At 38.7% G+C, this 15,240-nt stretch overlaps 1 protein-coding gene across 1 annotated transcript; it reads right to left on the reverse strand.

Moving 5' to 3' along the window:
- Positions 1 to 372: 372 nt before the first annotated feature.
- LOC139743377 (pirin-like) lies at positions 373 to 8,375 on the reverse strand. The gene is made up of 9 exons (XM_071653861.1): positions 8,261 to 8,375; positions 6,874 to 7,113; positions 6,118 to 6,210; positions 5,156 to 5,236; positions 4,370 to 4,576; positions 3,627 to 3,756; positions 2,066 to 2,148; positions 1,328 to 1,394; positions 373 to 904 (listed from the first exon to the last, which is right to left on the reverse strand). The coding sequence occupies exons 1-9, from the start codon at positions 8,279 to 8,281 to the stop codon at positions 789 to 791; spliced, it is 1,038 nt and encodes a 345-aa protein (XP_071509962.1). The 5' UTR covers positions 8,282 to 8,375; the 3' UTR covers positions 373 to 788.
- Between the last annotated feature and the right edge of the window lie 6,865 nt (positions 8,376 to 15,240).

Consider the following 15,240-nt stretch of genomic DNA (forward strand, 5'->3'; position numbering starts at 1 on the left):
AATATCAGTACGAGCTCACTTAAATATTATTCTTCCTGAAAGTGTGACACACATTGTATGGGGTATGTTTCTATTACAATAATATTTTCTATTTTTCTTGAATTGAATCTATTGTATTTACTCTTCAGATACTTGAAAAAACATGGCAGTAAAGTTTATCGCTCAAATAACGGCTTTTTTTTCGAGATTGTTGTTGCTGTTTTACGAAAAATGCCAACAGTAGAACAAATCTGAACATAGGTGATATAAGCATTTTCAAATATTACTTTTAATTTCAAAACAAATTGGCATTTGGCATTTATCTAATTCTTAAACACATTATTTTTTTTCTTTGTGCAAAGATAATAAATAAAAGTTACAACATTTCTCTCATTTTAGGAGGAATCACTTTTTCCAAAATACCATTTTATGCAGAAGCAAAATACTCAACTTCCATTTCATTGCACTCTGTAGTTATGATTCCTCATTATTTTTCTATTTTGCTCAGATTCCATGCTTGCATGAAAAAGTTTGAGCTTTCCATTCTTTCACAAGATATTGAACTCAAGTTCCATTTTTTCCAATACTGCTCAACCTGCATTTACAGTTCAGATAGTTGAGTGTGTTATAAACTGTCACCAAAATACACAAAGGAGTCTCGAATACATTACATGAATTGTGCGTATAAAACTCAATATTAGTCAATCATGTACGGAGTATCTATCACAAATTCATGCAATATAATAAGGAAAAGAAATAGACAATCAGTTTAAATTAAAAAAAATAATAAAAATGGTTGAATCAGCTCTTTAACGGTTGCCAGCCTTTGATTTCCATGATCTAGCTCGCTCAAAGCCATTGCGAGCATTGCGGTAGTCAAAGATGGCTTGTTGGATTTCCTCCTCTGTATTCATCACAAAGGGTCCTTTAAGGGAATGGAGAAAATTAAGAAAATTAGCAAAAAGAAAGTCTTCATATCTTTAGAGCCAATGAAAATCGGTGGGAACAAAGTGGACAGTGTTTAAGATAGGCACGTACAATCAACCTGTTGAGGATGAGTCCCAAGTACATTATGTATACTCAGGCAGGTGTCTATGGGAAATGCATGTTGTAGCAAAATCAGTCTGTCCTCAGCGGGTTAACTCAACTCCTCATTCTTACCTATTGGGGACCACAGCAATGACATACTCTATAGATATATTGTATTATATATTTGTTGTTCTTGTATCTATACATCTACATTTGCAATGTATGTGTATACATATTATCTATCCATCCATCTATCCATTTAACTATCCATCTTTGTTAGTTGATCTATCTATCTATCTATCTGTGTAATTTTTCTCACCATATTGCACAATTGGCTCTTTGAGGGGCTTTCCAGAGATCAACACAAAGTGACATAGTTCAGCCTCCTGCAAAAACAAAAACAAACAAAACAAAAACAAAAACAAATGAAGAGATAAATGAGCGTGGACAAAGACGCAATATGAATATGCCACTAGGATGTGAAAACACCCCAAATATGTGGCATATCAAAGGAACACATATATGACAGTACAGAATGTTCATATATGAGATCTTATATCACTCTTGCAAGATATAATACTACAGACACAAATGGAAGACACAACTGCTTTTTGGGAAAGAACATCTAGGTGTGAAACTGTCTGATAGAGCATGATGGGTGCAGTTTTTGTTTGGCTAATAGGACAATCATTTGTTAGAAGTCATTACATAATAGCAGTCTTCTAAATAAGGAATAGATGTAGAATTCATTGAAACTCTAATATATTCAAGATTCTCTGTAATCCAAAATGTCTTACAAAGACAATCAACTGCCATTTTGATCATTCAGCTTGGGTCCCACAACTGACCTCCCCCCCCCCCCCCCCCCCCCCCCCAACCATGTACTACACAATTTGGCAAAGATGATCTGATGCTGATGTCATACTGAATTTGAATCCACAGGAATAGTGCAGCCAAATGAATGAGCAGTACAAAGCTGTTCAGAAGTCTCATTTCATAATCATGATCAACCTCACATCCACATTGTATCTTATGGGCAACATATTATGGACTTTACCTTGTTTTCTATCTCCAGATAGTCACCGTCACTGAGCACCAGTGTGTGGTGTGGACTTCCTTCTTGTTTATCAGCCCCAGACCCTGAAATAGGAGAGTGAAATGGAGCTATGGCAGATTGGTCTACAATAATCATCTCTGTTTGCGACAGGGTGCCTATTAGCAGCAGGGGCAGTTTCATTCATCAATAAAACAGCCAAAAAGCAGTAAGTGTGCTTAGTCCAACTTTTATAGAACAAGTGGGGGTTACTTGCAATTTTTATCGGAAGTAGTGGTACACTCACAACTGATTGGGCCTCTTCATCGAAGAATGAAACAGCCCCTGCCGCAAATAGGCACCCTGTCGCAAACAGGGATAATTACTCTACATAGGCTTAGTTTATCTTTACTTAGTGTAGGCTTCATGTAACATGTATTCCTGTCACCATAGGATGCATATTTGGACAAACATTTCTTCACTCCTAACACCCTGCACATACATGAATTAAAAAAAAAAATGATTTCCTAGGCACAAAAGGAATTGTTTCTAGTCAGTTCTCCATGAATATATGTCCATTTGCATCATGGTACAGCTTTCTTCTTCTTTTCAGACAAGACAATGACAGAAGATCCCTTTCCATTACACATCAATTTTTATCCTCACAGTGTGCTTCATCAAGCACTTACTACATAATGCATACAAATTACAATGAGCAGACACGCTTTGGTGGGAAAAAAATGCTTATTCATTTTATGACATCTTTGCAGCTGCTCAGTGAACCCTGTAAAATTTGTTTGACTAGCCTAAAATGACTCAGCACAATGATTACAAATTGAAGGCAACCACAGCTAGATAGAGAGCTATTGAAAAACGTTTCTTTGTTTTCACTCCTGAACTGAATATGCAGTGTCATCTTCTAGAGAACAAAATGAAAAGAAATCTTTTTAAATACTCAAACATAAATAACATATTCCATACTGTTTGAGAGGCATCACATGGCTGAATTTTGACATTGTTCTAACATTCTACAGTGCAGTTGGCTTTCTATGAACTTTCAAGATTGATCACTCCAGAATACCTGCAGAAACTACAATGTTCTGATTCTGAGATTATATACCCAAGAACATAAAATGTTTAATACCAACCAAAAGCTGTAGAGAATGTCACAATACAAATAATATCAGGAATATAAAAGAGAGATGCTGATCTGTGGTGTTATTGTGCAATATTAAACAAAAAAATACATACAATGATGCTTTTCATTCATAATCCCAATCAAAACAGGCAAAGTAAATTATAGAACAGTACCTCAGTATATAACAATTAACTCTTTGACATATAATGGTACCTTAGCAGTAATCATACAAATTGAATGCAAGTTGCTGGTGAGCTCCCTTTCCAAAAGCATCTTAAAATCATTTGAACCATCAATGATTGCCATCGTCATGGGAGCAACTGCGAGCAGTTCAGCTGTTGTTATGGTGACAGCAACTTTCATACCATATGACAACTGCACAACTCTTCATGAGAGGAGACAAGGATCCAAAAATAGAATCTGAGCAGCTACAAAAGGGTAACTCACCAAACAGGGCCTTTCCTGACAGTACATAGACAAATGCAGTGAAGCCCTTGGTTACTGGCTGTTTCAAGTGTGCTCCTTTTTCAAATGTGAAGTCTAGGTACGCAGTAGAGGTTCGTGTTCTCACCTTGGCCTGAGAAAAGGGGCAAAGGGTAACGGGTATAAAATGTTTGAGAGAACAGGGTAAGATAACTGTGGCACTCTGTATAGAAAACAGACTTTTGTGTTACCCATTTTTCATACTGCAATTGTATTGTGATGCTGATGAGCATAGTAGGATCTGAGATACAAAACTGATTTCAGTAGAAATCAAATCATTTTTTGTTTTTCACAAATAGTAACACCTCTGAGATACAATCTTTGAGAACAGAGTGTATATATTGGGAGTTGAAAATTGAGAGAAAAGAAACAAGAACGGAGAATCAAAAATTGAAAACTGAGAACAAATGCTTGACATTGACACTTGATATGAGAGTAGAGAGAGTTGAAAACTGAGAATTGTGAATGTAGAATTAAGATTATGAGAACAGAGAGTTGATATTGAGAGTTTTGGGATTAGAAATTGAGAACTGAACCGTAACCTGTTGAGGACGGGCTGAATTTGCTACAACTCGAATTTCCCATAGGCACTTCCCCGAGTATACTCGGGACTCATCCTCAACAGGTTAGTCAGCCATTAGATATGTCATTAACTTCTTACTATCAAATTCAAGAAAAATATATTTGCTATTGATAAAATTTAGTACCTTGAGGCCCAGAGATTCTCCAGCAATGACCTTGACTGTGATCCCATCTCTCTTAGCAACAGGGATGTCCTTTGCCTGGTGCTCCTGGTACTCTGGCTCCACCATCTTGAACTCCTTGGCCAAGTTGATCCAAAGCTGGAGGCCGTGGCCGGTGGCATCTCCATTTGGCATCTCACAATGCACTATACCCCTCCCCGCCGTCATCCACTGGACATTAGGAAGAATGAGAGACCAAGAAGAAGACTAGATAACATGGATGACTGGGGAATAAACACTGTAAAAGTAGAGAATATACCCATATTGCACAAAAAAATTTAAAGTAAATGTGTTTGTTGGCCAGTGAAAGTGCTCAATATAACAGTCGAATGTTGGGACAAATTGTGTGGATATACAGTTTCTTGTGTGCTCTAGTTTCTGCTAGGGCGAGGCGCATCGCGCAGCTGAGGGTTTATGACGTAACAAAGGCTTCTATATTGGGAAATCGGGCGATTTTTCAGCATGTATACCTAGGGTGGAAATTACTGATCTCTATGGAAGAGCCCAAAGAACTTTTCCCCAGTGGTGGAGACTAGAGGAGAAAAATCTCTTTGGGAAGAGCAAGATCATCGGTGGAAAGCACCTGCTTGCCGGAGATCTGCACTCTCAGAGTGCTTTTCTAATTACTATTATTATTATCATTATTATTATTATTATTATTATTATTATTATTATTATTATTATTATTATTATTATTATTATTATTATTATTATTATTATCTTATTTCTGAACAAACTCTTGCCACACACCTGCAGGTCCCCTGGGTACATTACACCAGTATGACCAGCAAAGTCTTCATGCAATGCTGAACCAGAGAGAACATAGGTCACCTGCAAGACATAAAATGAATAGCACAATATGAAGGATAAAAATGGCAATGATGACTTCACAACTGCTACTACTGCTACAACTATGACCACTACTACAGGTGTTGTACAGTTGTACTATTACTACTACTCCGATGATGATGAGTATGACTACTACTAAGACCACTACTACAGGTGTTGTGCTACTACTACTACTACTACTACTACAACTACTACAACTACTACTACTTCAACTTATACTAATGATGTTGACAATGATGATAGTTGTATCTAAGTTGCTGTTTTCATCACAACCATCATTATCAATTAGCCAATCGATTAGGCATAGTTCATGCAAAAGGATATTTGAGAAGTTGGTAGAAGCATGTAATATGACACACGATACAGGATATCCAATGAATGTCAGGTTGGGTGGATTTTCACTAGTCACAATTTTATTTTTGCAGTACTTGTCTGATTTTGCTCATACTATCACTGATTTGCTGCTTACTGCATCATGGGAATATAATTTTTGGCATTGAAAAGAAATAAAGGAATCTAGTCTTCCTGTTAGAATTATGTAGGGAATATATCAAACTGATTATAGTTGTGATATAGTCACGACATATTATTTGCCAAGTCTCATTTTTGAGTAAACCCATATGACTGTGAAACCCTTTAAGAGTCACTACAATTTTACAGAGGTTCCTCACCTTTTTAAATCTCTAGCTACTCGACTTGAGATGTTTTGTAAAATATAACAATACATTTGTATGCTGCCAACACTGAAAGACTCAGAGAAGGGCTTAAGAAAATGCTTAAATGGTACTGGTAGCAGCAAGAAGTTGAACCCTAAACCTGATCATATCTGAAAAGTACATGGAAGTAAAAATAATGAATTTTACTGTCTCAAAGCCTCTGTGGGGGTGGTCTGGGAATCCAGCTGGTGCGGCAACTTTGAACTCATCCAGCATCAGAAAGGGATCAAGGTTTTTGAGCTGCAGAAAAAAGACAAAACAAGAGGCAAACAATCAAGTCTCAAAAAGTTATAAACTCAACTAACGAATAATCCCTGCAGAAATAAGTTCCATTTGTAGAGCCTAGTTGAATGCTATCTGTTTTTTAAAGATGCTAAGTTTTGTGCAAGGTGCTTCTTCAGTAAGTACTGTGAGCATGGACTGGTTGATGTCATAGGGAGCCTGCCAAATAAGACTCGGTATAGATTTTTTGTGTTTCATGGAATTTACAGTTCAGAATTTACTAAGAAAAAAAGCTAGTACACCTAGTGATTTACAAATCTTGTCCATTTCTGCTTTATTTATGAAGGTAATAACAACTTCATCTTACAACACATATGCATTACAAGAATAAAGTTGCTGGTTACTAGCATATATTTTCAGACATTGGATTTGAGCTAGCCCGACCAGACGCTGATACGCTATGCGGCGACGTACCATGTACAGCGACTGGGCTGTGTATAGTTAGGTTTGAGCATGAACTGATTTAGCTTGAGTGTTTTACCTCTGTTCTTCTAACACTAGTAAATATAAATAACAACTTCATCACAAAACAAAGGCATCGCAAGCATAAAGTGCTTGCCACCATCTCGTATTCTCAGGAATCAGATATGACCATGAACTGACTGTCCTCGAATACCATACCTCTGGTCTTCCAACGCTTCGTCTGACCCTCGCTCCCACCCCTTCAGCCTGCTCCACGCTAAGCACCGACTTCACGATGTTTCGAGGTCTTTCCTCCGCCATCGTCCCTGCTGTGATTGAAGACACGTTGCCAGATGCGAAGTGGAATTGATGTGGGAAGTGTTGTGTGGGACTTTGGACACCACTGCCGAGAGCCCCTTTGGTGGTGACCAGTATTTCTAGTATGTACAACTGTACGGCCTGGACATAAATAAAACAAGAAAGACAATGATAATAATGTTGTCCACTAAAGGGTACTTAGCTTTGGGAATACACTTTGTATCTCTAAAAAGGTGACAGAGATCATCATACAGGGAAGCTTGACATTATATAGATGATGACTGGCGGGGGAGAGAACATACCGAATGTTCCACCCGAAGGGTTTGAAATGCTATTGAGGGAGACTTATAGCCTCCCGAAATAGCATTTCAAACCCTGAGGGTGGAACGTTTGGTACATGTTCCCGACAACAAAAGTCATCATCTGTTATATTATATGGGTTATTCAAATACGTCAAATATGTCAACGTCAACCACCAGCACAACGCACTCGATCGCTCGCGCAGAGCCAAATTCACTGTGCGCGGGTCCTTCTGTCATTTGTTACGTGAAAATGTTTTCCCATGGGAGAACATTACAAAAATGTTCTCCCATGGGCAAACATAACCAATGTTCCTCCACCACGTGACTGTGTTCAGCCAATCACTAACCGGTATTTGACTAACCCATTTATATTAAATTTTGACGTCTTCAGATCTACACATTGTGTGTGTGTACTGTGTGTGTGTGTGTGTGTGTGTGTATGTGTGTGAATATTTTAATTACACATGTAAAAATCTCTAGGTAGTACATGAACTTATCAATTAGATCAGTCAGGGTTCAAGTCCATGCCTCTGCTACAGTCTGCATTAGTTCACAACTCACTACATCCTGAGTTCAGTAAAGGCAATTAATTGATTTCAATATATATATGGCACACAGCCCTGTTTCGATTATATCACCACCATGCACCATGATCACTGAGTTTGGAGCTGGTTTTGTAGTAATCCAAAGACTGCTGCTTTTTATGGGTAAAATGCATGACCTATAAAGTATGTAGTGAATGAAAAGGTCCTAAGACTAGTAGTAGTAAGAGTTAGACGTCGCGTGTCGGGCTGTCGGCTGTGCCTGGCCCTGTACTGTTGGTCCAAGCGGCGACCCCTCCATCACGACAGGCGCAGGCCGGCGTGCTTCGGGCGACACAATCGATGAAGAGCTGCACCAGAAGGTTAGCCACTGCTGCAGCTTCACGAAACGCCCAAACTATAGAGTGATGCTTTCTGAAAAATTGTAGTCAATAAAGGACTTACTATCACACAGAAAATCTGCATAAGTGCGACTGCCGCTCAATCGTATCACGAAACTATCCTCCAGCTTGTAAAATCCGTAGTTTAGTTGAGAATGCACGAATTCTGACCCTTCGGCAGCAGCTCAGCCAGCAGCGACGAGTCTGTACGCAGCATTGGTATTAAACAGAGCGGGGAGCTCGCGCGCGACGAGCGTCCAGTCATGCCAGTACGTCGGTGTAAAAAGGTAAACAAATGATTCTGTGGTAGGCATCTGCAGTCCCCCACCCCACCCCACAGAACTCTTCGCACACACAAGAGTTCTGTGCCCCACCCTCATTAAAAAAAAAATGCTGACTCATTCTATTTTGAGATAATACGCAAATTCATACCTGCTTTTACTGCAAGTAAACCAAAAATATTATGAGGACAAGCTTTTCACTCCAGTATGATTTATGACTATCATATCAATGGAAATACAACATTCCTCCAATGAATGACTTCGCAAATTTAGTAAAATCAATGCTCGTACTTTATATGCAGATGGAAGTTGATGTACAGGTGTACTATATGTTTCTACCTTATAGTGGCATAATTTCAGAACTGCTGAGATATTGATGCTGAAAATAAAGTTGGGTGTTAACATAATTTGTCACGTTTATTAGACAATGATAATATGTAGACTGCATTACAACATGATATCGACAATCCTATGTGGATTGAGGAGGAGGGGAGGAGGAAGAAGAGGAGGGGGAGGAGGAAGAAGAGGAGGAGGAGGAGGAGGATGCCGAGGAGAGGGAGCAATTATAGTAGGTCTACTGCGGGGAAGAAGAGACTGAAGGAGGAAGAGGAAGGGGGTTGGGAATCAGGAACTCGATAAAAGTTAGTTCACAAAGAAAGGGTAAAATCCCAACGAACACAATCAGTGAAAGTTTGATCAGAATCGAATGAAAATTAAAGAAGTTATGAAATTATTGTAAAGTTTCACTATCTTTTTAAACAGCCTATTGAACAGCAAATATGACTATGCAAATAGTGACTTGATTATGTCATCCGCTCGCAATGAAGGGGGGGGGGGGTGTGGGGGCAGTTAATGATATTTCTAGTACCACTTCCGGGTTTCCTCAGCTGACAAACGTCTTAGCCCTCTGGTACAACATACACACACACACACACACACACACACACACACACACACACACACAAATTGAGCTTAACCACGTTTTTGTTTTCTTTCTTTCTTTCTTTCTGGTGCCACTGCCGGGGTTTAAAAGAAAAAAAGTGTGTATGTCTGGGGGGGGGGGGGGCAAGTAGTTAGACCCTATGTATTATATAAAGTGGGGGCCCCAGCCTCCCTCCCCCCCCCCCCCCAGTTCCGCCGGCCCTGTAAACTCTGCTTGGAACCTTGACTATGTACAATCCCTAATATAAACCTTTTAAACATGAATATACCATATAGGCCCTATGCTTATGACATGCATTTGCTCAGGTGAATAATATGCATATTTTCAGAGTCTCTGCGAGGGAAGGGTCCTAATCGCTTTTGTCGGCTCCCTCGCACAATCTTAATCCTCCAAGTCCCCCCTCCCTCCGCCCCCGAGTGTTACTGTATTACTCACAATCACGTCGTGATGATGATGGAAGATCATTATCATTATCGCTCATTGGTATAATTATCATCATCATTATCATCATCATCATCATCATTATCATCATCATCATCATCATCATCATGGGGCTCAAGTTGTCTAACCTCCGCGTGGTGAGCCCTTATGGTACCTAACTGCTCCAATAGTCCTCTAAAATTGACCCATGCAGGCGAATGACAACAGCAGAGACTCCTGCTACTACCGATATCATTTATCATAGTATCATCATCATTTTGGTAAGCAGTAGAAACAACATCAGCTGGCAAAAGAATTACTTTTTAGAAAAACTGGTCGACAGTTGATTTTCTGCCCACCAGCAGGTACCCAGGGGCGGATCCAGGAATTCGGTAATTAGGGCGGACGTCCACTTGGGCGCGGACAAGCCCCGGAAGGGTTGCGGAAGCAAATTTTGTTATTTCGGCATCCTGTCCGCGACAGACGCGGAATAACTTTGTGAATCGGCTTGTCCTGGGACATTCCTAGGACTGTCCGCGGACTGTCCGCGGACTGTCCGCGGACTGACTGCGGACAAACCTAGGAATCACTCCGGAAGAGCGCGAAATACCTCGGAATATGCTAATCGTAGCCGGGCAGCGCGGAAACATCTAGGATTACACCAGGAATGAACGCGGACAATCAGGATGCCTTCCGGACAACACAAGTTAGGCATGCGGACAAACTGCGGACAATACCAGGAAAATGGAAAGGTATAAATTTGGCGCTGACTTTGACTTTTCCTCATTTGACTGCTAGCCGTCATTGATGCTTCTTGTTCAATGTTGTGCTTCCGCAGTAGCGGCTGATATTATATTAATATGATTGGTCAATATTATTTGATAATAGAATGTGACCACCAATAGTCGAAGAATAGGATTGTCTGCATGTCGACTGACGACTCTTTTTTTTTTTAATTTGTCTCATCTGGGAGAACAATTATTTTCTCTGCCTGCAGTCACATGGATATTCGCAAACTTTTTGAACCATATATATATATATATATATATATATATATATACATATAATATACATAAAAACATATACATATTCACCAACGGTTTATTTCTTCACAAGAAATAAACCGTTGGTGAATACAGCATGAACTTTGTTGCAGTTTTGTTACTTATATATATATATATATTCTTTATTCCCTTTTTTTAGACCTGTCCTTTATCCATCGTGTACGTGTTTTGTCTGATACTTCTGTAGAGCATGCCAAAATGATCCTAATCATTAAATTTGTGTTTCTTTCTCTGATTTTTACCCTTGTGCATCTCTAACCCTCTCTTATTTTGATCACTTTTGAACATTTTCAAGTCCGAGAATTTTTTTTTCATGATTAGAGCTTACTAGCCTATTGTCAGTGAAGTGTAAAAATGGGGAAATATTTCTAACCTAATTTAATTTACTCTTTTTTTTGGGGGGGGGGGGTTCAGCTGGGCTGTCAAATTGGACAATCGAGTTTATTTGCAACTAAAACAAAAAGAGAAGAAAAATTATTAGGTAATAACAACCACGAAAATCATTCAGGTAAAGAATATTTCTGAAATGATTTGTGATGCTTAATGTGCACTTAAATATATACACTCAGCAAAAACAAAACAAAAGAAAGACAAAAATTCAACACTTTTTCGAGTTCATGATTTATTGCTTTTTCTCTCATTTCACTTGAATTTTGAAGTGACAGAAAATTCTTCATTTTCCTCCATCATCTTTAGCTTTCATTGTTATTTTGGGCTTCAAAGATATTACATTGTAATGAGACCACAGGTATATCTTTGCAATTGAATTGCTGCCTTCATAACTGCCTTCACAAAGCAAGAGTGCTACGATATGCAATGAGCCGCGCGAACAAAGTTTCTAATATTTTCTCGGTCTCCAACCTTAATGTTTGTATAGAGCTTCATCTCTCAACTACGGCGGTATGGACTCCATCACCTTTGTTTTGACTCTTTTCCCTCTAGATGCTATCCTGGTTTTCTTTAAAACTACAGTATAGTATGCGGCAGGACGCCGGTCCGACGGAGTGTTTCTGAGCTCCCGGTTTCTTGAGACTATTTCCTGATTTTTATTGATATCTGCCTTGGAAAACGTGTCTTCTTGACAAGAAATACCATCGTGAGCTATTCAACCTTGTCTGGATTGTGTGATCTGATCTCAGATAGTTTGACTGATGGAATACTGATTTGTTCATATTCGGACTCACGCACTCATATATCGCTGTTGCTTCAACGTGACGTACATTGCCGTAAGTACCACTAAAATACTACGAGTGCTACACGTCTGTGCAGTCATTGTTTGAATCCTATGTGTTTCGTCACAGTGTTTTCGAGAGAACAAGTCATGGAGCAATAATTTCGTAGCATACAACTCAGTTTGAGGATGCATCTAAGTCAACATTCTGGAACTTAAAAGATCAGGCACCTGTTATTATGAGAATCTGCACTAATCGCCATTTTCGATAGATCTGATGAATGAGATACGAGTTTTATGACAGATTTGACCCTGAGATATCTCCACAATAATGATCGAACATTTACATCGTTACTGATACATGATATTGATATATTACGTTCCATCGTGATATAACTCATCAGGTCTTTGCTGACTGATTTTTCACGCACTTCATATATTACAACTTCGCCCGCCATCATGGTTGCATTGACCCAAGATAGAGTCCGAGCCATTATTGACGAGGCATTGCAGTCTTTTGTTGAAAGCGATTCCTTCCTTCAACTAATCCGTAAAGCTGTGCGTGAATCAGTGAAGGCCGAGATGTCCATCGTCACGGAGCGGATCGAAAAGAATGAAGCGAGGATAATGGATCTGGAGAAACAAATTGAAAACCAATCAACCGAGATCGCTAAACTCACGAAAGCAGCTGAACGTGAACAAGAAGTTGTATAAAGAGCCTGCAAAGGAACGCCAACGCACAAGAACAATATTCAAGACGCAATTGTCTGCGTTTCTATGGCGTCGAGGAGTCCAACGGAGAGAACACTGACGATCATGTGTGTCGAATAGTGAGCGAGGTTCTCAAAATTCCGATCACCAAAAACGACATAGAGAGATCGCATCGCGTCGGTTCTGTGAACAAGGCGGAGCAAAGATCTCGAAATACTCGCGCATCACGGAACACCAAAGAAAAGCCTCGTCCGATCATTGTGAAGTTTGTGTCATACCGAATGAGGAAGTTTGTCATCTCCAAGCGACGTGCGCTGAAGGGATCCAACATGGGAATTGACGAGGACCTCACAAAGCAGAATGCAGCGCTGCTACAAAAAACAAAAGCGTGCCGTAAAGTTCTCTCATCCTGGACATCGGATGGAAGAATAATCGCTCTTCTTCCTGCTACTGGAGGAAAGACAATCAAGCGGGTCATCAACTCAGAAAGTGACTTAGACTTGATATGATAGTAACTTTCCCTATAGTGCTGACGCCTATTCAACCAATGCAAGAAATGAAAATCCAATTTTTGGTCAAATCTTCATATAACTACAGTAATATCAGTGTGTATGGTTATAAAGATGCATTCTCTTTCTATTGAATTGGTACCTTTTCATAAGAAGTTTTGTTTTTTGTTCTGTTTTTTGTTCTTTTTTTCTTTTCTTTTCCGTTGGTAATTTCTATTTGACACGGGCAATTTCAATTTTTTTCCTTATTGCACTGATTCATTTTAAAAGTTGTTTGATATTCTCATGACTCTAAGATACCCCTGTGTATCATGTGCCAAAGCAGTAAAAAACAATCAGAGAGGACTACAATGTACTTCATGTTCTGCCTGGATGCACATTACTTGTGCGGGAATAAATAAGGAACAATATGATGACATTCATTACTCATTTATCAATTGGAGATGCACAAAATGCATTTTCCAGTACTTACCTTTTCATTCGTCCTCATTTACTGAACCCACGAAGGAATGTATGGATTGGAGTGGATTAGTTGATCAAAAAACGCCGATGAAAAAATCCACAGGCCATTTTGTGAATTCTCCCAATATAGATCCTAATGATTATCAAGTTGAACATGAAATAGATAAGATTTTTAATCCCATCCCAATTAAATATTTTTTGACTTCTGAACTGAATGATGTCATACAAAATTGCTCAGTGACAAAAAACTTCAGCATGATTCATTTCAATGCAAGGAGCATGTGCCAAAATTTTGAAAGAATACATACTTACCTTTCATGCATCGAATTTAAGTTTTCAGTGATAGCTATATCTGAAACGTGGATAAACTCAGCTATATATGTTCCTTTTGCACTTGACGGTTACAAATTTATCCATGTTGACCGACCAACTGGTCGTGGGGGTGGAGTTGGCCTCTTCATCCGAGAAGAGCTAAGCTTTACACATTATGAGTCTAAGGAGCAATGTGAAGGAGTTGATCAGTTATTCATTAAAATTAATTGTAAATCATTTCGAAATATCATAGTCGGAGTGATATATCGCCAACCAAAATATTCCATTTCTACATTCACTCCTTTCTTTGAAAAACTGATCAGTGAATTCAATATAAAACAAAATGTTGTATATTTGATGGGAGATTATAACATCGATTTGACTAAAAAAGACATAAGTCCATCAATACTGGAGTTTGTAAATGTAACTGCTTCTTCCGGATTTCACCCCTTGGTAGATAGACCAACTCGCGTCAGCGCAACGTCAGCCACAACTATCGACAATATTCACAAATGATAACACCATCTCCACTCTGTCAGGCATCCTGATGACAGATATTTCTGATCACCTACCAATATTTCATATATCATTACATCCAGAGGAGAAACGTAACAGTAAGAAGCCAAAAATATTCAGGAAGATTACTAAAGAAAATCTCGTTACCCTTTGTGCTGACCTAGCAGACACGGATTGGTCAAGAGTGTATGAACAAACTGACCCCGAGGGGGCGTATAATGTGTTTTACGAAATATTCATTAATCTGTATGATGTGCATTTACCTAAGAGAGAAATCAAGAAAAAACAAGAAATCAGAAAACCGTGGGTTACAAGTGAACTTTTAAAACTTATCAAAAATAAAAATAAATGTTATAAGAAATATATTAACTTTCCCCTTGAATCAAATTATGAAAGGTATAAGAAAATTCGTAATAAAGTTACTCTTTGCTTACGCAGAGCAAAGAAGGGTTTTTATTCGAAAAAGTTTGATTTAATCAAAAACAATTCAAAAGAGACATGGAAATTCATTAGTACAATTTTAGGGAAAGAAAAGATTATTACCAATAAAGAACAAACTTTTTCGCACAATGGAACTGATATTCATGATACCGCTGATATTGCTGAACATTTTAATGAATATTTCGTTAATATTGGATCAAACATATCCGCTAAT

The sequence above is a fragment of the Diadema antillarum genome, unplaced genomic scaffold (genome assembly GCF_040938485.1).
Source record: "Diadema antillarum isolate AM-2024a unplaced genomic scaffold, OU_Dant_1.0 seq00001076_RagTag, whole genome shotgun sequence".
Classification (NCBI taxonomy): Eukaryota; Metazoa; Echinodermata; class Echinoidea; order Diadematoida; family Diadematidae; genus Diadema; species Diadema antillarum.

What these genes read in the sequence shown, in the direction of transcription:
- LOC139743377 (XM_071653861.1), bottom strand. Translation starts at nt 8,281, where the DNA reads ATGCAGATTTTCTGTGTGATA. An exon ending in TGCAGATTTTCTGTGTGATA is followed by an intron (nt 7,114 to 8,260) that starts GTAAGTCCTTTA and finishes ATTTATGTCCAG; the next exon opens with GCCGTACAGTTGTACATACT. An exon ending in GAGAATCTCTGGGCCTCAAG is followed by an intron (nt 3,757 to 4,369) that starts GTACTAAATTTT and finishes CCCTTTTCTCAG; the next exon opens with GCCAAGGTGAGAACACGAAC.